Source organism: Ictidomys tridecemlineatus, chromosome 10, assembly GCF_052094955.1.
Source record: "Ictidomys tridecemlineatus isolate mIctTri1 chromosome 10, mIctTri1.hap1, whole genome shotgun sequence".
NCBI classification, from domain to species: domain Eukaryota; kingdom Metazoa; phylum Chordata; class Mammalia; order Rodentia; family Sciuridae; genus Ictidomys; species Ictidomys tridecemlineatus.
The window spans coordinates 33947896-33975312 of NC_135486.1; the positions used below are offsets into that span (position 1 = coordinate 33947896).

The 27417-nt window shown below is 45.1% G+C and overlaps 1 protein-coding gene, 1 long non-coding RNA gene and 1 pseudogene across 3 annotated transcripts in view; 1 reads left to right on the plus strand and 2 right to left on the minus strand.

Moving 5' to 3' along the window:
- Positions 1 to 13: 13 nt before the first annotated feature.
- Positions 14 to 141, minus strand: LOC120887706 (small nucleolar RNA SNORA70; annotated as a pseudogene).
- A 515-nt stretch (positions 142 to 656) lies between these two features.
- Positions 657 to 19517, minus strand: LOC144367194 (uncharacterized). The gene is made up of 2 exons (XR_013426494.1): positions 16168 to 19517; positions 657 to 16001 (listed from the first exon to the last, which is right to left on the minus strand). It is a non-coding gene; the product is annotated as an uncharacterized LOC144367194 (long non-coding RNA).
- Slc60a1 (solute carrier family 60 member 1) overlaps positions 19056 to 27417 on the plus strand; it is a 29941-nt gene continuing 21579 nt past the window's right edge. The window contains exon 1 of one of the 2 annotated variants that reach the window (XM_078022701.1): positions 19056 to 19458. In XM_078022701.1, the coding sequence (XP_077878827.1) occupies positions 19229 to 19458 (230 nt within the window). In that variant the 5' untranslated portion in view covers positions 19056 to 19228. Of the gene's footprint in view, positions 19459 to 19736; positions 19847 to 27417 lie in introns of those variants that run through there. The other variant, XM_078022702.1, reaches the window with a different exon arrangement.

Sequence of the window (27417 nt, forward strand, 5' to 3'; positions counted from 1 at the left end):
ATCCACTGCAAGGGGCTGTCTCCAAGGTCCCTTAGGGCAACCATACGGCAACAGGCTGCGCACACTAAAGGAGACTACTGTTTGCAACCTTGCACACAGAGACCAATGAATAAAGGCATCCGATGGACTTATTAGCTGCAGGAAGAAAATGTTATCTTTTTTTCAAGATAGTTTCACTGTGCTGCCCAGGCTGGTCTTGAACTCCTGAACTCCAGTGATCCTTCCGCCTCAGCACCCTGAGTAGCTGGTACTACAGGTGCATTCCATGACACAGAGCTAGGAAATGTTTGAATAAGTGGCAACCTCAAAGAAATATGAGAAGATATTGCAGCCTTGAAAAGGTCTGGGTGCCATGAAAAGAAGCAATCAGAGAGTAAGTGTGAGCTATTGAAAATTAAAGAGGATTATGGAAATTCAAACCTCAATAGTTTCAATAGGAAGTATTGGAAGGTAAGAGAATCAGCCCAATGTCTAGGTAACAGTGTATCCAGATGCTGAAATTTTCCTTAGAGGAAAAAAATGTTACCTTTAAAAATATAAGAATGACATTGGCTTCAGGATCCTTGTTAATGAAGGCTGGGATGATACTCTCCCTTCCTTCCTCCCTCCCTCCCTCCCTCCCTCCCTCCCTCCCTCCCTCCCTCTCTCTCTCTCTCTCTCTCTCTCTCTCTCTCTTTCTTTCTTTCTTTCTTTCTCTCTCCCAGGAGTGTTTAACACTGAGCTACATTCTCAGTCCTTTAAAATTTTTTTGTGTGTTTGTTTGAGACAGGGTCTCACTATGTTGCTGAGGCTGACCTTGAATTTGCCATCCTCCTATCTCAGCCTCCTGAGTCACTAAAATCACAGGTGTGTACCACCACATCTAGCTGACAAAGACAATATTTAACCAAGAGTTTTACATTTCTGTCCAAACTGCCATTCAGATATGAGGGTAGGACAATGACACTCTGAGGTAAAAAGGGCTCAGAAGATGTACATAATAAACATCCCTTCTTGAGAAATTACTTGAAGATGTTACTGGAGTCCAGAGGCCTGACTCTGGTTGTTCCAACAAACCAGGTCTAGCCACTCACTCCAAAATCCAAACAGAAAAAGTAATAGTTAAAAAGCAGAAAGGAACTTGAATCGAATCGATATGGCAGTACTGAGAAGGCACAGTGAGGTCGAGCATTTCCACCCTGTCTTGCGGGTGTTCGTGTGAACTTGAGGTTTAAATGGAGGAAGGGTCAGATCAGGGGGTGAGAGGCATTCCTAGTAGGCAGTCTTGGTCAAACTGTGCTCTGGTTGATCATTATCTCAGTTCTGGTTCTGCAAGGTGGCTCCGGAGGAGAACAGGTAATTTCCTCTTGTTGCTCTGTCAGGTCTGTGGTTCTGAAAAGGGTCAATTCAGTTCCCATGAGATGTGCTCCTGTTTAGCGGGACAGCCTCATATGGGAGTGGTCTGCCTGCAAGGCTCTGCTGCTCTGAGAAAACCTAAGGCAATGACTGGAGACTTCTAAGTGCCACACGAGGGGTCCAACGCAGGGCAGTACAAATGTCCCTGCAAATCCTGCCTTGGCCTTAAAGGACGACAAGATAGGTTAAGTAAATTCAGGGCTAATCAATCTTGTATGACTTGTTTTCAGATGAACACACCTTAAATGATTAACATGCTTATGTGCAGAGCTGAGCAGGAATTTGAAGACACACAAAATGAAGGCATTTCTGCTTTCAGTTAACCCCCACCCCCCATCGGGGTATCTGCAGGCCCCAGACACAGTCTGCATTTCGCCAAGGCAGCCTCTCTAAGTTCCTGCTATCGATGTGGCAGAGCAAAATGAAAGCATAAACAAAGACGAAAAAGAGAAAAGTGAAAGGAAGAAGTCCCAATTCAACAGCAATGGGGCAGAAAAGTCACAGCCCAGATGAGCGCAGAAGGACAGAGGGCTCTGGGTGACAGGTCCCTGGGGAAAAGGAGGACCTGTACTCAGGGCCAAGGTCTGAAAGTGGCTTGTTCCCTCTTAAACTCTCATTAAAATTTAATACCATTATAAGATATTAAGAGGCGGAAACAGATGGCCCTTCAGGAAGTCATTCATCTATTAATGGATAAATGGATTAATGGATTATCTTGAGAAAGGATCTGCTATAATGCCAGTTTGGTGGGGTCTCTCATGCACTCTCACTGTGTCTTGCCCTGTGCTGCCTTGACTCCTGACTGACTCTGCCAGCAAGACCATCCGTAGATTCAGCCCTTGACCTGGGGCCAGAACCATGAGCCGCAATACACCACTTTTCTGTATAACTTCTTGTGATATTGGGTTATTGGCAACAGAACTCATTCTAAGACACCGAGGAAACGAAAAACTAAAAAAATAAATGAAAGGAAATTAGTATGGAATATTGTGTGGCTCTGTGATAAATGTAAAATATTTACATTTTTACAAAATCTAAACACTATGTATTGAATTTAAACTTTTAGAATCTGATGGACTCCCAGAGACTTGAGAGGCTGAGGCAGGAGGATTGAAAGTTCAAGGCCAGCCTCAGCAATTTATGGAAACCCTGAGCAACGTAGAGAAACTCTGTCTCAAAATAAAAAATCAAAAAGGCTCAGTGGTTAATTGACCCTAGGTTTTTATTTATTTATTTACCAAAAATAGATAGATAAATAAACTTTTAGAACTTATCTGTAGGCAAAGCACAGAAGACCTGATTTTGGTTAGAAAATGAAGATGTAAATGAACATTTAGGCTAGTGAGATGCCTGCCTGTAAATCCAGCTAATCAGGAGGCTGAGGCAGGATGATCACAAGTTGGGGGCCAGCCTGGGCCACTTAGTGAGACCCTGTCTCAAAATGAAAAATCAAAAGGCCTTGGAACCGGGCCTAGGGTTGTGGCTCAGCAGTAGCACGCTCGCCTAGCACGCATGAGGCACTGGGTTCCATTCTCAGCACGACATACAAATAAATTAAAAAAAATAAAGGTCCATCAACAAATAAAAAATATTTTTTTTTAAAAAAAGGCCTTGGTATATAGCTCAGTGATAGAGCATACCTGACTGGTACTGAGTTAAAAAAAAAAAAAAAGCGAGTAAAAACTACTATCACTAGCTGGTGAAATGAATAATAAAGTTGCAAATATGTTACTTAAAGCAACAAAGGTAATCAACAGATTTATTGTTATTTTCCTTAGAGCAAAACAGAAATAAAAACTAAATAAAAACAGAACCATATTGGGAGCGGGGTAGGTGGAGGGGTTGTTTGGATGATGTGTATGAATTAAATCCTCATCTCTCATAGTTATAAATCAATAGAGGATATTCAAGCTTGAAAACCCAAGGAGCAGCAGCATAAGCATATTATTTTGAGATATGGAAGTTGTTCCCAGAATAAAGAGCTAAAAGAGTTAGAAGCTGTTGCCTCTGGGAAGCAAGACTAGGGGTGGGGAGGGACGAGGTAGGGGACTCATCTCCGTAGGCTCCTCTGTTCTAGTTTATTTTTATCTCTGTGCATGAATTATTTTGATACAAAAAAAAATTTTGAGCCCATCATAAGACAGATGAGAGGGTAGCTGGTGAGGCCTGTTGGGGCTGAAGCCGAGTCTGGAGGCCAGACTCAGATGAATTAGACACCAGCATCATGAAACACGTTGCAGGTAGGACCGAAAAACAACTCAGACGCATTGGGGATGAGCGAATGTTCTGATTTTTACAAGGAGGCAGAAGGTATTTCTGGAAACTATAGACCAAATGGCTCAGTATAGAATCCTGGCAAAATTCTAGCACAGATTATTAAACAGATGGCTTGGGAGTGCTTTGTGATTTATTTTTATTTATACTCTGCTTCATTCCAAAAAGAGAGGTTTGCAGTGGCTTACAGAGATATGTACAATACAACAAGACAAAAAATATTTTTAATGAGGAAAGGGTCTCAAAAAGCCTAAACAAAAAGTTACTACATGAACCATCAAACCACCTCTAAGTATATACCAAAGAGAATTGAAACCTGGTCATTTAAACACTTGTATACAGATGTTCGCAGTGGTATAATTCATAATAGCCAAATATCAATCAGTCGATAAATGGTTTAGCAAAATGTGGTACATCCATACAATGAAATATTATTCAGCTATAAAAAGGAACGAGGAGTGCTAATGTATGCTTGCTACAACACAGATGATCCTTGAAAACATTATACTAAGTGAAAGAAGCCAGACATAAAAAGCATCATTGTAGGATTCTATTTATATGAAACCTCCAGAAAATGCAAATCCTTAGAGACAGTAAGTAGGGCAAGGGATGGAAGAACTGGAGAGTCACTGCTAATGAGTATGAGCTTCTTTGGGGGTGGTGAAAATGTTCTGGAATTAGGTAGGGATGATAAATCCCCACATCTTGCAAATATACTAAAATCCACTAGATTATGCACTTTAAAAGGATGCATTTTATGATATGTGAATTAATGTCAATCAAAAAGCAGTATAATGCCAGTCACAGTGGCATAGGCCTGTAATCCCAGCAGCTTGAGGAGCTGAGGCAGGAGGATTGAAAGTTCCAAGCCACCCTCAGCGAAAGCAAGGCACTAAGCGACTCAGTGAGACCCTGTCTCTAAATAAAATACAAAATAGGGCTGGGGATGTGGCTCAGTGGTGGAGTGCCCCTGAGTTCAATCCCTGGTACCAAAAACAAACAAACAAACAAACAAAAAAACCCAGTATAAGGAGGGGGGGGATGAAGAAGGGAGGGTGAAGAGAAAAGGAAAATAGAGGAACTCAGTTAATCCACAACATACACATCCTAAAATTCTATATAGGTGATAAAGGTGGACCATAACTTTGGGAGATTTCTAGAAGTTATTACAAGCTAGGAAAATAGTATTAATTAAATGATTCCCAGCATCCATAAATAAGCACTCAAATCGACTGCTCAGAGGGAATCACAGCTTTTTCTTGTGCTGATGTCTAAGAAATGTCTCTTGTGCATCTTTTTTTTTTTTTAGGATATATATATATATATATATATATATATATATATATATATATATATATATATATATTTTATTGGTTGTTCAAAACCTTACAAAGCTCTTGACATATCATATTTCATACATTAGCTTCAAGTTCTTGTGCATCTTTATAAAGGGAATCCATCAGCAATGACATCTCCTATAACTCCAGGGAACAAGAGTCACATAGCTATGTCATAGGGACACTCAAGTGAGACACAAACCACAAGTGTAATTCAATAAAGGCATTAATGATGTACCTAAGTGGAACAGGGTATCCAGAAGTGGCTGTGGTTCCCTGAAACACTGATCTCCACCCTTAGGTGCATATTACAAGCCCAGGGAACTTTTGCAAAATACCAGCACAGGACTCCACCCACCAGAGAATCTGACTTTTTAAAGTTTGCAGGTGATTCTAATATGTGGCCTGAGGATTTGACAAATTGTACATCATTCATGAAATCCTCCACTAATATTTCTTGACTCAGAGTTTCCTAAGTTAAAGGTTATAGTGGTTTAACTACTATATTTAATGCATACTTGTTTAGCCACTATTTTCTGCATAACTGCTGTGTGCCAGGCAATCAACACATAAGAATGAACAAGCAAACTAATCTCCATCCTCAGGCTGCATTGTGGACACCTCAGCTAATCATTAGAAGGGTGGGCAGTAAGTTAGGAAATGGAGGGAGCACAAGGCAGGCACTTGGGACAGCCCTGAGTGGGCGGGTGGGCGGGGGGAGGGACTCCCAACAGAATGAATAGTTCATTTGAGTCCCAAAAGGTTAATAAAAAAATAGGAGTAGGGTGGGCACTGTGGCGCATGCTTGTAATCCCTGCAGCTCTGGAGGCTGAGGCAGAAGGATCGCAGGTTCAAAGCCAGCCTCAGCCACTTATTGAGGCCTTGAGCCACTCAGCAAGACTCTATCTCTAGATAAAATATTAAAAAGGGCCCAGGATGTGGCTCAGTGGTTAAGCACCCCTGGATTCAACTACTGGTGCAAAAAAAAAAAAAAAAACAAAAACGGGGAGAATGGCGTATCGTGTTCAGTACTTTTCTCAACGATTTGGGTGTCTATTCATCACATCGCATATGAACGTGAGGTACATGCCCAGCTGGAGAGAGAGCCCTCTATGGCATGGCTGAGCCAGAATCCAGGCAAGAGGAGCCCAAACTATTTAAATGAGACTCCAGAGCAGGGAAGGGCGACTGCTAAGCACCACAAGGAGTGTTCTATCAGGGGTTCCGCACATGTTCTCATTTAATCCCACATCAACCTTGACAATTGAGGAAACTCCACTGAGGCTCATGATGTCGATGCAGTGGCCCTGAGTGGGCCCAGCCAGGTGCATGGCCGGAACCCAAATCCAAGGCGTCTCACTCCCAGCTCCAGGTTCTTTCCATTATTTTATATATATATATCAAGTTCTGCATTTTGATTAAAAAAACTCAGCCACATAGACAAGATAGAAAGACTTGATTCCTAGCAATTCCTGTGGGGGAAATGCAAACAGCTACAGGCTCACACACTGGCCTTAGGTGCCTAAGTGTAAACTGACTGTGAGGGACAGATGGTCTCATGGGAAGGACTCTGACTTTAGAGTCAGGACACCTGGACACCTTTAGAGTCAGGATACTAAGCTTCACCATTTACCTTTGACTTTGGGCAAAGTACTCTGCCTCTGGAGCCTCGGTGTCCTTATCCATAGAATAGAGACAGTCATGCCAACCTCATGGATTCCTTTTGAATATTAAGATAATCGATGGTTCAAAGAGAAAATATTTACAACCCATGTAATGAACAAAGAACTCAGATCCAGAATATCAACAACTCCTAAATAAATTTCAAAGAGGTGGACAACCTTAATATTAAAAGTAGACAGAAGCAATTCCTATAAACAATACCAACTTTTTTCATAGCTATAGGGGAAAAAAAAAAGCTTCTACAATTCATATAGAACCACAAAGACTCCAAATAGCTAAAGCAATCCTGAGCAAAAAGAACAAGGCTGGACAGCCAGGCAGTGTGGCTCATGCCTGTAATCCCAGCGACTTGGGAGGCTGAGGCAGGAGGGTCACGAGTTCAAAGCCAGCTTCAGCAAAAGCAAGACACTAAGCAACTTAGTGAGACCCTGTCTCTAAATAAAATACAAAATAGGGATGGGGATGTGGCTCAGTGGCCTAGTGCCCCTAAGTCCAATCCCCAGTATCCCCCACCCTAAAAAAAAAACAAAGCTGGAGGCATCACAATCCCTGACTTCAAAATATACTGCAGGATTGGAGATGGAGTCCATGCTAGAGCTCAGTGGCCTAGGATGCATGAAGTCCTGGGTTTGATCCCCACCCTATAAACAAACACATAAAAGACATACTACAAAGTTATAGTAACCCACACAGCACGATACTGGCATAAAACCCAATGGAACAGAATGGAGAACCCAGGAATGAATCCATGTATTTACAGCCAGCTGATTTCAACAAGACACCAAAACATACATAGAAGAAAGGACAGTATCTTCAATATCTGGTTTTGGGCCAGTGCAGTGGCACACACCTGTAATCCCAGCAGCTTGGGAGGCTGAGGCAGGAGGATTGTGAGTTCAAAGCCAGCCTCAACAAAAGCAAGGCCCTAAGCAACTCAGTGAGACCCTGTCTCTAAATAAAATACAAAATAGGGCTGTGGATGTGGCTCAGTGGCTGAGAGCCCCTGAGTTCAATCCCAGGTACCAAAAATAAATAAATAAACAAAATGAAAAGAGTTCTCTCTCTTCTCTTTCTTCCTTTCTCTTCTCTTCTCTTTTCTTCTTCTTCTTCTTCTTCTTCTTCTTCTTCTTCTTCTTCTTCTTCTTCTTCTTCTTCTTCTTCTTCTTCTTTCTCTCTCTCTCTCTCTCTCTCTCTCTCTCTCTCTCTCTCTCTCTCTCTCTCTCTCTCTCTCTCTCTCTCTCCTTAAAAAAAATAACTGGTTTTGGGAAAATTGGATATCCATATACAGAAGAAGGAACTAGGCCCCCATCTCTCACCACATTAAAAATCAAGTCAAACAGTGTTCTATGAAGTAATTATGCATTTTTAAAAAAGCAGCCAGAGCTCATCTAGGTAAATTCCAATTCCTAGGTATAATTCATATTTTATTCGGAGTTGGTGGTTGTACATGTAAGTAACAGTTGGTTTCAACAGTAACTTTTTATAAAAGGGACTGAGAGATTGATAAACCTTTTTCTCGTTGTCTTTCTTTTAACTAAAGTAAAAACTACGAAATCATGTCTCAAACCTATGTATATTATTTTATATTGCATAGAATAAAAATTCTAAATTTTTCATTGAAAAATAAATAAAATAAGAAATCAAGTCAAAATGAATGTAAACGTAAATGTAAGACCAGTAACTAGGAAACAACTAGAAGAAAACAGTGGGCATTGGTCTGGGCAAATACTTTTGTGTATATAACCCCAAAAGCACAGGCAACAAAAGCAAAAATTAATAAATGGCATCACATCAAATTAAAAAGCTTCTGCACAGAAAAGAAAACAATCAGCGGAGAAGAGACAACTATCAGCATGGGAGCAAATATTTGCAAACTATTCATCCGAGAAGGGATTAACAACCAGAATGTGTAAGGAACTCAAACAGCTCAATGACAAAAAGATCAAATTTAAAAAATGCTCAACGTCACTAACCATCAGGGAAATGAAAATCAAAGCCACTAAGGTACCATTCACCCCAGGAAGAATGGCTATTACCAAAAAAATAAAACATAAAAAACAATCAATGCTGGCAAGAATGGAGGAAGGAGAACTCATACACATTATTGGTGGGAATGTAAATTAGTACATTCATGACATAAAGCAATGGGGAGGCTCCTCAAAAAAACTGCAAAATAGAACTACCATCTGATCTATCTACTTCACTACTGGATTTATATCCAAAGGAAAGGAAGTCAGTATGTCAAAGAGACATCTGCACTGCCATGTGTACTGCAGCACTCTTCACCACCGTCAAGACATGGAATCAATCAAGGTATCCATCAATGCATGAGCAGATAAACTAAACGTGGTACACATACATAACAGAATATTATTCAGCTATAAAAAATGAAATCTTATTCAACATGAATGGAACTAGAGGACAGTATGTTAAGTGAAATAAGTCAGACATAGACAGATAAATATCACATGTTCTCACTTGTTAGTAGAATATAAAAAGTTGATCTTGGGGTGAGGGATGTAGCTCAGTGGTAGAGCACTTGTCTCGTGTGAGCAAGGATCTGGATTTGATCCTAGCGCTGCCAAGAAAATACATTCATACTCATTACAGAATAGAAAGACATTAACAGAGGCTTGGAAGGGTGAGAGAGAGGGTGGTTAGTTGTTGGACTAGTAGGAATAACTTCTGATGTTCTGTCACACAGTGGGGTAACAATGGGGTAATCACTGTGGACACCAATTATTATTATTATTTTTAATATTTATTTTTTTAGTTATAATTGGACACAATACCTCTATTTTATTTATTGATTTTTATGTGGTGCTGAGGATCAAACCCAGGGCCTCACACGTGCTAAGTGAGTGCTCTACCACTGAGCCACAATCCCCAGCCCGACAATTATTATTATTTGTGGTGCTGGGGATTGAACCCAGGGCCTCAAGAATTCGAGAAAAGCATTCTATCAGTGAGCTGTGCCCCCAGTCCAATTAAAAAATAACTAGTAGAGAGGATTTTTAATGCTCCCAATACAAAGAAATTATAAATGTTTAAGGTGATGAATTCTCCAATTATACAGATCTGATCATTGTACACATAAATATAGGTATGATCATTATGTGTCACTTAAAATGTTTTTAAATGTTAAAAAAAAGCAGGCAGAAGACTTGAAGGGTCATTTCACAAACAAGAGTATGCAAATATGGATGCATATGGTAAGATACTGAACCTTATTTGTCACGAGGGAAATGCAACTGAAAAACACTGAGACACTGGTGCACCCCAACAGGATGGTTACCATTAACATGATCAATGATGCCAAGGGTCAACGAGGAAGTAGAGTAACTGGAACTCCAGTGGTGGCCCTGAGTGGGCACAGCTAGGTGCATGGCCAGAACCCAACCACTTTGGAAAACCAGTGGCATCCACTAAAATCAGGTCTATTTATAACATGACAATTTCCTTTCATTTTTATATACTCAAAAGAATAAGGGCGGGGCTGGAGATATAGCTCAGTTGGTAGAGTGCTTGCCTTGCATGCATGAGGTCCTGGGTTCAATCCCCAGCACCACTAATAATAATAATAATAATAGTTTGTGAATGTTTAGAGCAGCTTTATTTATCATAACTTCACATTAGAAACTATCTGAATGCCTACCAATAGTATATGAGATAAATATATTGTGATGTGTCCACATAAGAGAAAACAATAAAGGAGAAGAAACTACTGTTCCCATGGGCATAATGCTGAGCAAGCACCCCGCTGTTTCTGGGTTGGATACTAGACATATTCTATTTCTCCATCTGAGGAGTGGTCACATGTGTGGGTAGACATGTAAATATTCACCAGTTTATTCACTTAAGACTTGTGCACTTTTCTGTGGTAAGTCTAACTTCCATCCAAAAAGCAAACACAAGGTTGCTGTGTGTCATGTGTTTGTCCCAGAGCAGGCAGAAGAAAGGTGGCAGCAAGCCCACTGCACTAAGAAGTAAAATCAATAAATGGGATGGTATCAAACTTGAAAGCTTCCTCACAGCAAAGCAAATCATCAAGAACATGAAGAGAGAGCCAACATAATGGGAAAATATCTTTGCCACCTGCACCTCAGATACAACATTAGTCTCCATGATATATAAAGAACTCAAAAATCTTAACACCAGGGCTGGGGATGTGGCTCAAGTGGTAGTGCACTCGCCTGGCATGCGAGGGGCACTGGGTTCGATCCTCAAAATGAAATAAAGATGTTGTGCCCACCGAAAACTAAAAAATAAATAAATTTAAAAAATTCTCCCTCTCTCTTAAAAAAAATCTTAATTCCAAAAAATAAATAACCCAATCAATAAATAGGCAAAGGAACTAAACAGGCACTTCACAAAGAAGAAATACGAATGACCAACAAATATATGAAACAATGTTAAACACCTCTAGCAATTAGAGAAATGCAAATTAAAACCACACTGAGAGGGCTGGGGATGTGGCTCAAGCCGTAGCATGCTCGCCTGACATGCGTGTGGCCCGGGTTTGATCCTCAGCACCACATACAAACAAAGATGTTGTGTCCACCAATAACTAAAAAATAAATATTAAAAAAATCTCTCTCTCTCTCTCTCTCTCTCTCTCTCTCTCTCTCTCTCTTAAAAAAAAAAGAAAAAGAAAAAAAACTACACTGAGACTCAATCTCACTCCAGAAAGAATGGCAATTATCAATAGATGTTGGTGAGGATGTGGGGGAAAAGGTCCACTCATACGTTAAGGGTGGGACTGCAAATTGGTGCAACCATTCTGGGAAGCAGTATGGAGTTCCTTGGAAAACTTGAAATGGAACCACCATTTGACTCAGTATCCCACTCCTCAGTAAGCACCCAAAGGACTTAAAATCATCATACTGTAGTGACACATAGCAGCTCAATTCACAATAGCTAAGCTATGGAACCAAACTAGGTGCTCTTCAACAGATGAATTATGGCTTTGGCTGGTAAATGGATGGAGCCGGACAATATCATGTAAGTAAAATCCCCCAAAACCAAAGGCCGAACGTTCTCCCTGATATGTGAGTGTTAACATTCAATAAGGGAGGGGAAGGGAAGAATAGAAGTTCATTGGATTAGACAAAAGGGAATGAAGGGAAGGAATGGGGGATGGGAATAGGAAAGACAGTAGAATGAATCGGACATGTATGTATAGTATGTCAAAATACGCTCTACTGTCATATATATCTAAAAAGAACAAATAAAAAGTAAAAATTAAAAACAAAACAAAACATTGCACTAAGTGCTGCTCAAACCACAGGAATCCAGGGTTGCAGGGCTGGGAGCCACCCTTTGTAAAGAAAGGGTCACAGACAATCAGAGCATGTCATGATGGCAAGATAAGAAGGACAAAGGAACTACCCACTACATGAGGAATGGCTGAAGGAAGTGGAGAAGATGATGTTAGGAACAAAGAACACAGTGTCTTCAGATGGTGAGTGACTCTCTGCAGAATGAGAATTAGACTTTTTCTTTGCAGCTTTAAAGCAGTGATCTCGAACCTTAGCTGCATCTGCATGCCCTGGAGGGTTGTTAGAACACAAATTACTGAGCCTTTTTCCCAGAGTCTCTGATTCAGCAGGTTTGGGGCAAGACTCACAATTTGTATTTCTAACTAGTTTCCAGGGACATGCTGCTGCTGCTGCTGCTGCTGCTGGTTCAGGAGCACACTCTGGTAGTCCCCGTCCTAGTGTGTATAAACGGAGAGTTGTTTGTGCTTTTGTTAATAATAATAATGATGAAAACTGGGGTTTATGGGAACCCAATGTATCAGCTCTTGTGTTATATACTTTTGCAATGTTTTCTCTACTGTAAGGGGACTGTGATTCTCTCCATTTTAGAGACACCCTAAGGCTCAGTTTTCTACAGGTCTCACAGCATGGATTAAATCCCTCTGACTCTGAGCCTCAGCATGCTCGGGCTGAGGCCAAGTGGCTACGGGCAGGGATGGTGGAAATGGAGTTCTGCTTGTGAGTGGGAGGTTGCATTAGATAATTCCAGACCCTCAAAGTTAGGCTAGCTTCAACTGGTAATTTTTTTTTCTTCTGGTACTGGGGATTGAGCCCAGTGTTGCTTTATCACTGAGATTACATCCCCAGCCCTTTTTATTTTTTATTTTGAGACAAGTCTTACTAAGATGAAGAGGGCCTTGCTATGTCTCTGAGGCTGGCCTTGAACTTGAATCCTCCTGCCTCAGCCTCCTGAGTCATTGGGATAGTTGTGCACTGCTTCACCTGACTCAGCTGGTAATTTTAAGCACTAGCACATATTATGCACCATCTCACCAGGATGTTTGTGGCCACTGGTCTAACTCTAAGATGCTTCTGAGTCATTTCACCTCCTCCTCTCCTTCCTATCCTCATTGATACCTGCAGTGACCACTTCCTTCACCTTCCAGGCAGACTGAACACTAAAGAATTTATCAGGATATTTTTAAAAAATATTTTTAGTTGTAGATGGACACAAGAACTTTATTTATTTATTTTTATGTGGTGCTGAGGATTGAAACCAGTGCCTCACACGTGCTGGGCAACCTAGCAGCTCTACTACTGAGCGACTACCCCAGCCCTATCAGGATATTTGTTAAAGGAGGCACCTCATGCACACACCCCTGTCTGCTGTTTCTGTTCATGTAGTGGTAGGTCACCTGGCTACCCAGGTGTGGTCCCTGGCACAAGCTATCCACCCATACCAACTCCAGAGTCTGCCAATCCACTCTCCAAACTGGCTAGCAGGGCAGTGATGTGGCAGCTGAGATGATAAACTCCGGAAGTGGGGGGAGGGATGGCCTTATGCCCCAGAATGGCCAGAGACACTGCAGGATGTGCTTAATGACCTTAAACTGGAGGCTTCAATCTCCTGCTCCTGCCAATCTGGGAAGCAGAAATCACAAAGGGCCCTGGGGACCAAGGACAGGCCTGTGGTCACTTCAAAGATCCTGCCAAGCATGATAATCAGTCCAAGCCTCCGTGAGTCCCCTCTAGGCTGGTGATACAGCTCCTTGTTCATTTGAAAAAAAATATATTTAAGGTTTTCAATTATAATAGAAACTAACAAGAACAAAATGGGTTTGAATCCTAAGGAATCTCGGTGGGTAAGGGCATCTGGCTTTTATTTCCTCTGTGCTATAGTACCTTGTTTACCTTCTCCTGTGTTATTCCCAGGACATAGATTACCTGAGGATGGGCCAAGCTCTGTGATGGAGTTTTTGCTTATCAACTTCCACATGTAATCACAGGACTTCAGTATACCAGGAAGTTGAAAATCTGGGCACCCAGCAATGCATAAACCCAATGTTGAGGTTTGTGCATTGGAAGAGCAGAAGTAAACAGATAATTATCTCTGGGATAGGTTGGGAGCCCCCAAAGAGGGAACCTAGGAAGGTCAAAATACACTTCTGGAGGGAGCTGGCCCTCACAGCAATGAATTGATTGGTCTCCAGAGCTACAGATCTTCACCTCTGCAGACTCTCTCTTTCTGGAGATTCAGTTGTTCCACATTTCGGGGTCTCAGATTGCTTTCTGGAGCTTTTGAGAGATGGAGACAATTCCCTTTCAATTTATAAGAAGGGAAATCAGAAGGTAGTTAAGGGATCATCTAGGGTTTTTGTTTTATTTGTTTTCGAGGTGTTGGGGGATCCCAGAGCCTACACAGAATGTTAGGCAAACACTCAATCACTGAGCTATATCCCCAGCCCCAAAACCAAGATTTTGCCTTTCAAATTTAAGAATGACCACATTGTTGGACGTGGTGGTACATTGGTATATGTCTGTAATCCCAGCGCTGAGGCAGGAGGATAGCAAGTTCCAGGCCAGCCCTAGCAACTTAAGGAGGCCCTAAGCAATTCATTGACACCCTATCTCAAAATGAAAAATGAAAAGGACTGGGGTAAAGTGATCCTGGGTTCAATCCCCAGTACCAAAAAAAAAAAAAAAAAAGTTTGATATAGACTCTTTAAAAGTAAAAGATATGCTTTATTACACAAGAAAATTTTTAAATAAATCATAGACAGTACATTTTTAAAAAATGACTACAAAATGCCCCAACCAAGAAGAGATTTGGTGTTAGTGGGGTTTTTTGGATGGATCTAGGGTCATGGGCATGCCAGGCAAGGGCTTTACCACTGAGCTTTATTCCAGCCTCAAGAATAAACATTTGAGCAGTATATGGTGGCACACACCTATAATCACAGTGACTCCAGAGTAAAGCAGAAGGATTGCAAGTTCAAAGCCAGCAACTTAGTGAGACCCTATCTCAAAATGAAAAATAAAAAGGGCTGGAGATGTGGCTCGGTGGTTAAGTGTTCCTGAGTTAAATCCATGTGTGTGTGTGTGTGTGTGTGTGTGTGTGTGTGTGTGTGTGTGTGTGTGTGACATTTGAATACATAACACAAGGGAAAAATAGATTAGCCAGCGCCCTTGAGGAACTTGTTTTAATTGGGAGATAAACTATATAAATGTAAAACTAAAAGTCATTGTAAAGGTGTTGTGCAAATAATCCAGTCACCAGCTACTTATCCAGGACCTGCTCTCAGCGAGGCATTATGAGTTAAGACGTAGGTAAACACCAACCCCACATCAAGAACTCAAGGTGTAAATGGCTTCAGTCGGGGAGGAAAAGGAGCAATTAGTGGATTATAAGAGCTGACTCTGTGAGGACCATGTAGGGGTAAAGAGAGGCAGATGAGGCCCTTGTTGGAAATGCGGCTTAGATAGAATTTATTTGAGGAAGGTTCCAAGAGGAATGTGAAATCCAAAAGAAAACTGGGATAAAAACTGACCTTTGAAGGACATTTTAAAATGGAATCCAGAGGCCTTAGAGGTCAGGCCTATGCATGTTATTAGGCTGCTGCCTGGGAAAGGACATTCTCAAACTGGCCATGAAAATGACACAGGAATGAGAACCTTTGAACAGGGCCAAGGCTGTGAAGCCATTAACACCTTTTATTGGAGGCTGCAGCTGTAACGGGCCTTACAAATGACAAATGAACTTTACACCTAGAGAGCCCAGCAATCTGTCATGAATGGCCCAATGATGTACAGTCTAAAAGGAAAGCATTGCTATGTCAACACCTTTCTTTCCATGTACCTTGTAGAATTACCTTGGTCCTCAGTTTCTCCTTCCCTTTTAAAGTCCTGGCTAATCTGAGTTTCTTTGGAGCACTCATTCAGAGCCATCTGATTCTGTGCTTTCTAGAACTGCAGTTCTCAGACCCCAAATCCAGTTTTTTTGCTTCCATGGTTTCTGAGTTTAAATTGATCAACAGGAGGTCAATACTGTGTGATACTGGAAAAAAGAAAAGATAAAGAAAGAGAGTGAATAAGCAAAGTCTTTCCTGACCCAAGTCCCAAGTCACCTCTCCATGGATCTTTCTAGGTAGAATTAGACACTTCCTCTCCTGGCTTTCAAACCATCCCTCATACAGAACCCCATTGCTACATGGATTCCTTACCTGCTTGTAAGGTCATCCCAAGGTCTCCTTCAGTGCCAGCACCAAACAGGTCTTTTGCCTCTAAAGGGACTGAGTCTTGTATTCACAGTGGAGTGCCTCACTTCATTTTTGCTTGTTATTTTTGTTTCTTACTATTTTATTGCAGCATAACTTACAAACAACTGAGTGCAAAAATCTTAAGTGTGCAGTCTAGTGAATTTTCATATACATTGACACTTCGGTAATGTAGGGATGAAGAGAGTCTTCCCTCTGTCCCCTGGAAGTTTGCAGGAATAAATTGACCTTTGTCAATGGGAGAAAAGGTGCTTGGGGTTGCGGCTCAATGACTGAGAGCTTGATAGCATGTGTGAGGCCCTGGGTTCAATTCTCAGCACCACATATAAATAAATAAAATAAAAGTCCATTGACAACCAAAAAAATGTTTTTAAAAATTTTTTAAAATGGGAGAAAAAGTGTACAAATTTACTAACCTGCATAAGTGAGAAACCATAGCATGCCACATGCTTAATATTATTCAGGAACTTACCCCCTTTTTTCTTAGAATGAATGGGAAATACAAGCAATGTAGGTGAATTCTGAGGACTTTTAAAGGATTTTGGGGGGAATGAATGGAGACACTCTCTTGGAATCTGAAAGAACCCAAAGAACAGACATTAGCTTGTCACAAAAGTCCATCCAGGTATGTTACATTTCTCAGTTTTCTTTTCTGAGCCAAATGACAGGATTTCAGGGTGAAGATAGAAAGTAACTGGGTTCCCTTCTGCAGTATGGTCTTAATGCTGATAAGGGAATTCCACAGCCCCTCTCTGTGCACTGGAGGGAAGAGAAACAAGACAGGTTGCAGGAGGAGCTGGTGATATAGCTCAGTGGTAGAGCATATGCTTAACATATGAAGCCCTGGGTTCAATATCCAGCATACACACATCCACACACACACACAACACACACACACACACACACACACACACATCCAACTATAGTGATATGGATTCTGAGCCTTCTTTTCAGGTTTTTAAATTTTCTCTAGGTTAAATTGCTTAGCATGCCAAAAAAATGCAAAATTGGGGGAGGGTATTATTCTTTGAGTCCTGATAGTAACCACCACCCCAGATCAAGCTACAGACTGCTCCTAGCAATCCATATACTGTGGGCTGCTTCACTGTGGCAGAGTCATTGTCATTGTGACAGAGGAGCTGGGCTAGCAGGGCAATACAGCGGAGAGCACCAGCTAGGGAAATTATGAAATAATTTCAGATGTTCAGTTGGAAAAACAAAAACAGTAGGCAAAGCCTTTGTACGTGAAGAATTAACATGCGCAGAGCAGATCTGTGGGGCTCTGGGGAGCAGTTATAGGGAATGTTTCAGTTTAGCACAAGATTCTTCCTACCACCGGAGCTGACCCACCTTAGAAGCAGATCCCCAGGGAATGACAAGAAGGCCCCCATCCATACAGATGTCAGACAAGAACAGAACTGACAAGCAATTAACAGAGACTATGGTGGGGATAAGGACTTCATTGGAGGTTGTGCCTCCTAATTCTAAGGTTCTGGAATTCTGCGATAGTGGCAGAGAGGACTCAAAAACTTGTCATTATGATTTGTCCTTCATTTCAGAGGATAACTGTTCATTTTATTACAAATACTGTGCAGGCCCGCCATTATCATCATTCGGTAAATACTAATCATCACCTACAGAGCAACTGAGCCCAAGAGACCCTGGACATCTCCTCTGGGACTCAACGTCTTGAGAGGGATGGAGCAGAGGTTGGAGTGTCACTGTTCGATGGACCTTCATCTGCAAGAGAAGTTGGCTCATGCCAAATCCTCTTGGGATCACCCACCCAAACACCTCCTTGATCCTTTCAGTTTTGGTCCCCTGGCGGGCAAATGGGCATGATGTCATGACTCTCGCCACTACTAGAACACCTGGGCAGAGGATACACAGTAGGGGCTTACTGCTCTGGCCTCTAGGGGCCAGTACAGGAACCATGGCCAAATATGAACCCACCGTGGCCGCCTGGGAGAGGGACAGTCTGGGTCCCCAGCAGGGTCCTGGGAGAACACCCAGCCTGGAAGTCCAAATAACCCCCTCTGCCCTACCAAGTCCTTTTCTAACGAAAAAAAAAGAACTGTCCCAAAACTCTTTCCCACGGCCTCCTTCTAAGAATTATTTCAGATTTCCCCCTGGGATTACTCCAGGTAACTGCTCTCCTTCCTACAGCCCCTCCCCACACTGGGAAGGACCAAGCTGGAGTCTGATCAGAATAAGAACATCATCCCCTTTCCCGCACCCCTCCAGGGAGTAGATGAGATGGCTGGTGAGGACAGACGCTCAGCCCTTCCTGGGAGCTTGGTGTGGGGAAGATCCTGGGGGTTTCATTCTAAAAGACAATGAACTTAAGCTTCTGAGACTATATAGAAGCCGCGAATGCTCTCCTAAGATAAAACGCATATATGACATTTTGCTTTCCATATTGCAAGACTAAACAGGCACTGACAGGCCCTCGAAGTGCATCTGCGGAGCCCCTGGACTTCAGGCTTGAGGCTCCGCGGCGTCTCCTCCGCGGACAAAGCCGCGGGTGTGCTGGGGAGGCCTCGGGGCTCTCCCGCCCTGTAGAGCGCAGGCGGGTCGCGCTCTCCAGCCTCTCGCTGGGAGCACCAGGACACCTCGGGCGCTCAGTCTGCCAGGCTGTGCAGTGGGCGCGCGGGGCCCCTGGGGGCCGTGTAGCGGCGGTGGCCGGCTGCCGGCTGGGAGTGGGGGCGGGGAGCGCGGGGAGCGCGGGTTGGTCCCCGCCGCGGGGGCGGGCGAGCGCTGGTGCTCGGCGAGCAGCGGGAGGCGGGCGCCCAGCACCGCGCGAGAGAGGCTCGGAGCCGACGCGGGGCAGGGCGGCAGAGGCGTCCCCGCGCTGCGGACCGAGGGCGGGCCTGGCCGGGCGGCCCCTCCCCGCCCCTCCCTCCCGGCCGCTGGCCTCCGGGCCCGGCTGGCCTCCCGCGGGCGCGCGGCACTCCGGCACCCGGCTCGCTCCGAGCCACAGCCGCGAGCCCGCCCGGCAGCCGAGGCCATGGGCTGCGACGGCCGCGTGTCGGAGCTGCTCCGCCGCAACCTGCAGCCCACGCTCACCTACTGGAGCGTCTTCTTCAGCTTCGGCCTGTGCATCGCCTTCCTGGGGCCCACGCTGCTGGACCTGCGCTGCCAGACGCACAGCTCCCTGCCCCAGATCTCCTGGGTCTTCTTCTCGCAGCAGCTCTGCCTCCTGCTGGGCAGCGCCCTCGGGGGCGTCTTCAAGAGGACGTGAGTGCCTCGCCCGCGCGCCCCAACTCGTGGCCCCAGGTCTGTCCGCGACCTCCCTTCCCTGCCCCCCCCCCCCCGCCTCATCGCTGCCCCTGCAGCCGCAGGCTGCCAGTCGCTCCCACCTTCTGGCGAGCGGCGACCACCTTACCCAGCTCTGCCAGCTGTGCCCGCCCTCGCCCAACAGCTGCCTTCCTCCCCCACCCCAGCTCCCCCCCCCCCGAAAACTCTAGGGACTGAAGGTGACTTCTGGATTATTTATTTGTCTTTGCTTACCCCTGTAAGAGGGTAAAACCAGCCCTCACCCGCTCCCCCCAACCCAGCCCGTGGGCAGAGGAGTGATGGAGTTTGCAGAGGTGGAGAGGGACCCCTCTTGCGCAGCTTGTCTGAGGTTTGTCGGTGGCCCCAGCTGTCGGGGAGCAGGAAAGGGGGTGCAGTTAGCAGTGAGGTGGAAAAACAGAGGGACTGCCAGCTCAGGGGCAGTGCTGGTTGCCAGGGCTGGCCTGTGGTTTGACCAGGTGCCCAGGGGTGACTACACTCACAGTCAGCTCCACATCGGTTGTCGGCTATGTACTCAGGTGGCTACGGGGCTGATGGGTTGGTTCTATGTGGTTTGGCCCCTGAGGGAGCCAGGACATGGTTACTGCTTGGCCCCTGAAGTCAGAGCCCTTCTGTCTCTGAGAACACACACTGACAGTATTGGTGAGGCCAGGTAGAAAGGCCCAGAGCCTCATCCATAACTTGGTAAAGTGATCCTCCTCGCTCGTGCCAAGGTCCCCTCAGTCCTACTCCCATGTTACTCCTCCCTGACCTCTGCAGAAGTACAGAGCTCTGGACTTTCCCTGGCCTAGTGCCCAGTGATGCCCCTTTGGATGCCATTGTAGAGACTCCTTCTCCTGGCTCATTGGACAGCACCACCTGTACCAGGCCTTTCTGGAAGGACAGCAGTAATGACTGCCTACAACTGGGAAAACAGACCCAGAGCCAGGGAATAGGTGACTTCACCCCAGACACTGCTGTCCTATTTCCCTAGTCCCCCCCTCCTGACTGAGTGGTTTCCTGGATTGCAGGGACTCCAGCAGGCAGCTGGCCTGGGAACAGAACCACAGTTGGGCTATCCCTGAGAAACCTCTGGCGGGGCCCTTCTGAGCCAAGAGCTCTTGCCCTCTGGCTCACTCCTAGGAGTGTGCAGAAGGGTGAGTTTTCCTCTGCACCTCACTTCCAAAGTTGATGGAGAGAAGAATTATACTTGTCAATGCAGGGGGACCCTAGTTTAAGCCACCCACACTCACCCAACATTAGCAACGAGGGAGTCATTAGCCCCGTTTTCCCCCAAATCCTCTTTAAACCAAAGAATTCTGCTTTTAAGAACCAGATCTTGGGCTGGGGTTGTGGTTCAGTGGTAGAGCACTTGCCTAGCATGTGTGAGGTAATGGGTTTGATCCTCAGCACCACATCAAAATAAATAAATAAAATAAAGGTATAGTTTTCATCTACAACAAAAAGGAAAAAAAAAAAACCCAAATCTCAGCCAAGTGTGGTAGTGCCTGCCTGTAATCCCAGCTACTTATGAGTTTGAGGCAGGAGGATTGCAAGTTCAAGGTCAGCCTGGGCAATTTAGATCCTGTCTTGAAATTAAAAATAAAAAGGGAGCTTGGAGTGGAGCCCAGTGGTAGAGTAGCCCTGGGTTCAATCCCCAGTACCAAATAAATAAATAAATAAATAATAAGTCTCCTTATGTACACCACTAGTTTTCACGGGTTTTGAATAAGATCAGATGTATAGGAGATTCAGAAAACTTCAAGAAAAAGCTCAAGATCCATTCTACCTAGAAATTTAATCAGAAATGAAGAGAGAGTATCTCTAAATCTGAAAAGTGTTGTGTTGTGTTGTGTTTTCAGTATTCTGACTTAAGCTCTTTCTTACCTGAAATATTTTAGGAATATGTATAGTTCAAAGGACAGGAAGACGAAAGGACATAATTCTAAGTGACAGGTTGGCAGGCCTGCTTTTGTGACATGAGCGGAGATGTACACCCAACTGGGTCATCTCTTCCTGACTAGTTTTGTGCAGCGAGTGGCTCTTACTCAGTTGGGGCTCTGAACAGGCAACAGAGAGGGTCCTGCTGAGAAAATAGACTCACAGAAAAGAAACTCAATGATGGTAACAATAATATTGAACTTTACTCCATGCCAGGCACTATTAGTACTTTACTTGTATCAGTCTATTCCATTTTCACCACAACACTGCAAAATAGTACTTTTTCTCCATGTTATATATTGGAAGCTGAAGCACAGAGAGGTTAAGAAACTTGCCCTACATCACACAGTTATTAAGAAGAGACGTAGCTAGGATTTGTACCTCGATATTTGACTTTAGAACTAATACTTTGGCAGTGGCTTGATGAAGCAGTCAACATAAATTCTGTGGAGGAGGAATAGGCATGAGATGAGTATCCCTGTGAATCTTCGTAGATTGAGCATTTCTGGACTCTGGCAGCTCTGGGAAGCCAATGGTGGGCCTCTGGGGCTTCTTGCTGGGATCTCTGAGAATGAGATAGGTCCTATCAGTGGTTCAAGTTTAAATTCTGAACTTCAATCCTCCTACTCCAAACATAAAATGTCACAAAGAACTCTTTCCTTCAGTGAAAAGCAAAAAAGCAGACTTCCAGTCGAAATGGGGGGATGCAACCCTAAGTCTAGTCAAGCACCTAGCTCCCTTGGGGTAGTTCTCAAGGTAGCCCCCCTACCCCCAAATAAACAGTGCCTCCGTCAGCCCTGCACCAGTCTCTAACATTGCTGCCACAGCCTTGCCTCAGTTGAAATGCTAATACCCCCGCAAGTGCTTTTCAGCTTAAGTGATTACCAGCCAGTGCGCCAGGCTGGCACTCAGGAGTGGGGGATTCGTTTAACAAATCTTCAAGGGCCAGCTGTTGCGAGGGCGCAGAGGAAAGTGACGAATGACACATCAGAGAGTCAGGCATCACCTCCTTCTCTGGGCTCTGCACAGGGCTTGCAGGACCCTGGACTGGAGGGGGCTTCTGGATGCCGCCCAGGGCAGGCAGTGGAGGGGCGGTGCCCGCAGAGCTGGGATGCCCAGGAGGACTTGAGCCCCTCTCTGCTCAAGGTAGCACCAACCTTTCTCTGTCTCTATCTCTCTGTCTCTGAGGCTTCTAGCCTAGACAGAGACCTTGAAAAAGGTCACCACATGCAAGACCTGGAGGGAGGAAGAAGGGTGCAGTTACAGCCATAAGAACCTGAACTAGCCCGTCCTTAGGAAAATCTTGCTCAGCACAAGAAGGAAACCTTTCAGAAGAGAGAAAGGAAAGCTACCTGTTGGCAGGTGAAGAGGCCTGTGCTTTATCACACAGGATAGGGAAAGGGCACTTAGACGGAAGGCACAGGTTTTCCCGGGTTTCTTGTGGACCTGTCCAACCACTCTGGGCAGCTGAGAACTTCTCTTATCTCGGAGTTATTGGAGCAGATAAGTGACTTTCATAGCTTCCCCAGCCTTTCCCAGCCTCCTCTGGCCTCTCCCCTGTCAATACCATCTGAATTGAAGGCTTGTCAAAGTCTTCTCTTTGCCCTATTCACTCTTGCCTCAGCCACCTCCCCCACCACCTCTCTCTCTCTTCAATTCCTTCTAGTCTGCAAGTACTGCCTGCCACAAACCCAGCTCTGCCTGTCCTCCTGCCCCTTGTAACAAACTCATTCTTCACACCCCATTTAAGCAATTCTGAGACCTGCCCCACAAATTTCTGGCTCCTTCCTGGGCCCAGAACACATCCCAATCCAGTTCCCTTCTGAGCTGGGCTTTGGTTGACCTCCCATCCAGAAACCTTTTCCCTGTCCCTTCAGGGCTTCTCTGCCTTTCAGCCTGCCCTAGATCCATGCCAGAGCCTTCTGGGAGCCCAGCACCAGATAATGGTGGTTGTTTTAAAAACCTACCTCAACATAGTCACCCTAGGACCCAGCAGCTCCATGTGTAGGTATATACTCAAGAGAAATGAAAGCATGTATCCACACAAAAATTTGCATATGAATGTTCATAGCAGCATTATTCATAATAGTCAATAAGTGAAATCAACCAAATACCCAAGAGTAGATGGGTGGATAAATAATATGTGGCAATGGGGTACCATTCAGCCATTATGCTAAATGAGAGACCGGTCACAAAAGACCACAGAGTATATGATTCCACTTATGTGAAATGCCCAGAATGGGGGAATAAGTCGTTACAGAGCATTGGTTAGTAGTTGCCTAGGGCAGGAGGTGGTGTGGAGAGGGGTGAGGGGGTGACTGCTAACGGATATGGGTTTTTCCTTCTGAGATGACCCAAGTGGTGATGGTTTCACAACTCAGAACATGATCAAAACCATGGAATTGTATCCTTAAGTGTACAATTTTAAGCTGGGTGTGGTGGATTACACACACACGTAATCCCAGGAACTCAGGAGACTAAGGCAGGAGGATCACAAGTTCAAAGCCAGCCTGGGTAAATTAGCGAGATACTGTCTCAAAATAAAACTTTAAGGAAGTTTTTGGTAGGACATTTGCCTAGTATATAGTAGGCTTTGGGTTCAAATCCCAGTAACCATACACACACACACACACACACACACACAATTTGAATTTTATAGTATATAAATTATATATCAATTTTTTCATTTAAAAAATCTCAAAACTCAATCTATTAATTCACTCATTGAACATCTCTGTCTGGAGCCAGACCCTGTTTCAGAGGTGAACATGCCAGACAAGGCCCCTGCTTTTATGGAGCTTATGTTCTGAAGGGCAATTTTAGGTGGTGAGATAAAGGAAATGAAGCAGGACAGGGAGGAAGAGTGGCAGAGAAGGAGCCTATTTTAGCTGAGTGTTCAGAGAAGGCCTCTCTGAGCAGGTGACATTAAAGCTGATACCTGAATGAACAGAGATAGCCAGGCGTGCAAAGAATGGGGTGGGGTGGCGGTGGCCTGGCAGACAGATGCAAGTTCAAGAAGGTCTAAGGTGCCCATCCCTTTGGCCCAGCACCCCAGTCTTCCCTGCACAGGGACATTGTCATGCACAGGGTGAAGGCCTAGCCTGGGTCTAACAGGGCAGTCAGGCTTGTGTACCCCTCTCCTGACTCCCCCCAGCCTTAACCCCAGCCCCTGAGAAAGGTGAGATGTCACTATGGAGTCTGGGATGAGTGAGTTGGGAGGGAAGCCTCCGCTCTTCTTCCCCATCATTCTGGCTTGAGATAGGATCATTAAGATGTCCTAGTTCCTCAGGAGTCCCTGCCTCCTGGTTTTTTGTCCATGAATCCCATGCCATCTCATCCAGGAGCTGTCTGCCCCTTTGGGGATGGATAGGGGCTGGGGACACCACTTCTGATTGCTCTACAGTTCTGCTGACCTTCTTCCCTGTTCCTTCAAAAAAGAGACTGTTCAACTGAGCAGGGAAGGAGGAAGGAAGATGTCGAGCACCCTTGCTGTCTAGCAGGAGCCCCTGAGCAAAAGCGTAGGTGAATGTCAGTGCCGCAGACCCTGGGGCTGCCCAGATGGCTTGGGGATGGGCCTCAGCAGCAGTCTTCCTCACTCTGGGGTGGGGGGCAAGAATGGGGGACTGGCACCTCACTGCCCAGACCTCTTTTTATTTGGAGCCATTCAGTCCCTCCTCTTTGCACAGAACCAGGTGAGCAAAGCAGATGCCCCAAGTAGGGCCAGGTCAAGGTGGCCACGTGTCTATCTGGGGAAGGCAGAACACCTGGGCTGAGAAGGGTCAGCACTGTCCTAGAGGTCACACAGCAGACACAGCCAGCCAGGCACCTCCAGCAGAGCCACTACTAGACTGGGAGAGAGAGGACCCTGGCTCCCCCACATTTGCACCTTCTGTGTGAAGACATTAGTAAGCAGCTTGGTCATCGCCCAGACATAGGTTTCCGAGACCGTCCAGGCTGTTTCTGGGCTTCCCTAGAAACACTGGTCTTGTGGGGGAATAAAGGTTCTCCTCTAATAGGCCTGAGTTAACCTCTGAACCCAGGGCCAGGGAAAGGAAGGTCAATGACATTCTGTTGGGCTTTGCCTGGATTGGGTCCCACGTCGCAGCTCTCTTCTACTGCATGCTCTTGCCCAGCCTGGACCTCAGTTTCCTGATTTGCTGCATGGGTAGAACTCTTAGGTCCTTGCTGCCCCTGTAGTTGGGATGTTGTGTAGAGGTGAGTAGGGAACAAGGCACAGTTTCGTGTCTCTCTCACAGATCCTGGGCCATTATCTCAGAGTCGCCACAGGTGCAGGTGCACGGGTAGCCTTGGGGGGAGACCCAGGGGTCTATGCCCAGCCTTGACCTTTAGCAAGCCCAGGAGTGGGGTGATGAGCACTGCCGAGCAGCCTTGGAGGAAGCTACGTGGGTATAGCAGAGGGAAACTGAGGCTCAGAGGGCTAAGTATAAGTGACTTGCCCCAAACCATACTCCAGGAAAGACAGAGGTGGGCCTAGAAGCTAGTATTCTGATTATAAATCCCACTACATCCTTGATGCCAAAACTCTTTTCACATTCTTATTCCATATTTTCCAATTACCCACATTCCTGGAAGGGGCATGGACCAAGTCATTTAAAAAGGCAATAAATGTCTTTCAGTCTGGATCTGGGACTTCTTTTTTTCTTGGCTACAATATATCATTTTAAAGAAATTTGTTCAGATTGATTTTTGGAATGCTCAGGCACAGCCCTGCTGAGGCAACTGTGAAGGGTGGGCAGTCTGAGATCAAAAAACAAGATTTTCTGTGATACATAGGTCCCCATTTGTTTAGAACAGGTCTCCACCCCCCAAGAACCCAGGCCCAATATGGGCTCATCCCTCCCAGCCCCAGTTGTAGGTGTCAGACTCAAATCACAGCCTCACTCCTGTCAGGAAGCACAGTGAGGGCATTTCCAAAGCCTGTTCCTTCTGTCACTGGCCCTGGGGACCAAAAACAAAACAAGAACAAAAAAGCCCCTTGTGGACATTTCATGTTTTTCTTAAGAATGACACAGTGGGCCAGACATGATAGCTCACACCTGTAATTCCTGTAATTCCAGGGAGGTTGAGGCAGGAGGGTTGCAAATTAAAGGCCAGCCTGAGCAACTTAGTGAGACCCTATCTCAAAATTAAAAAAAATAAAAAGGGTTGGGGATGTGGCTCAGTGATTAAGCACCTCTGGGTTCAATCCTTGGTACAAAAGGAAAATTAAAAAAAAAAAAAAAGAATGACAAAGTGAGCACTTATCAGTACACACACCAAAAAAATGACAAGCTGAGCTGGATCTGGTAAGGCTCACCTGACATCCCAGTGCCTTGGGAGGCCGAGACAGAAAAATCAGGTCTGCCTGAGCAACTTAGTGAGACCCTGTCTCAAAATGAAAAAGGATGAGGTTGTAGCACAGTGGTGGAGTGCTTGCCTGGGGTGTAAGAGACCCTGGGATCAATCTGAAATAGAAGGAAGAGAGGGAGGGAGGGAGGGAGGGAGGGAGGGAGGAAGGAAGGAAGGAAGGAAGGAAGGAAGGAAGGAAGGAAGGAAGGAAGGAAGGAAGGAAGGAAGGATCTTCCACTGTTCTACTCAGGACCTTCCTGGCAGTCCATCCCGACATTATTCTTTATCTTTCTGTCACCATCACCTCCATCAAATAATCTAATAAAAATCCTCCTTCAGCCTCCAGACAGTTCTTTTTCCCCAGGTCATCCCACGCAGAGTGGGAGGAAAGCCCTCGGGCACTGTTCCCATTCCAAGTAGCACCACCCAGGAGCCTGGATCAAGCACCTTCTCAGTGCTGCGCGTGGTGCCAGGCTGCGGCAGGAAGCTTGCTGGGGGTAGGGTGGGCAGCCATTGCAGTCTTAGGCATTTAGAGCTGCGAAGACACCAGCAGGCGCATGTTCTAGAGGCTACAGCAGCTCCCTGTTGCTTCCTAACCCTACCGTTCAAGTCTCTGAAGAATCTAGCTTCTGC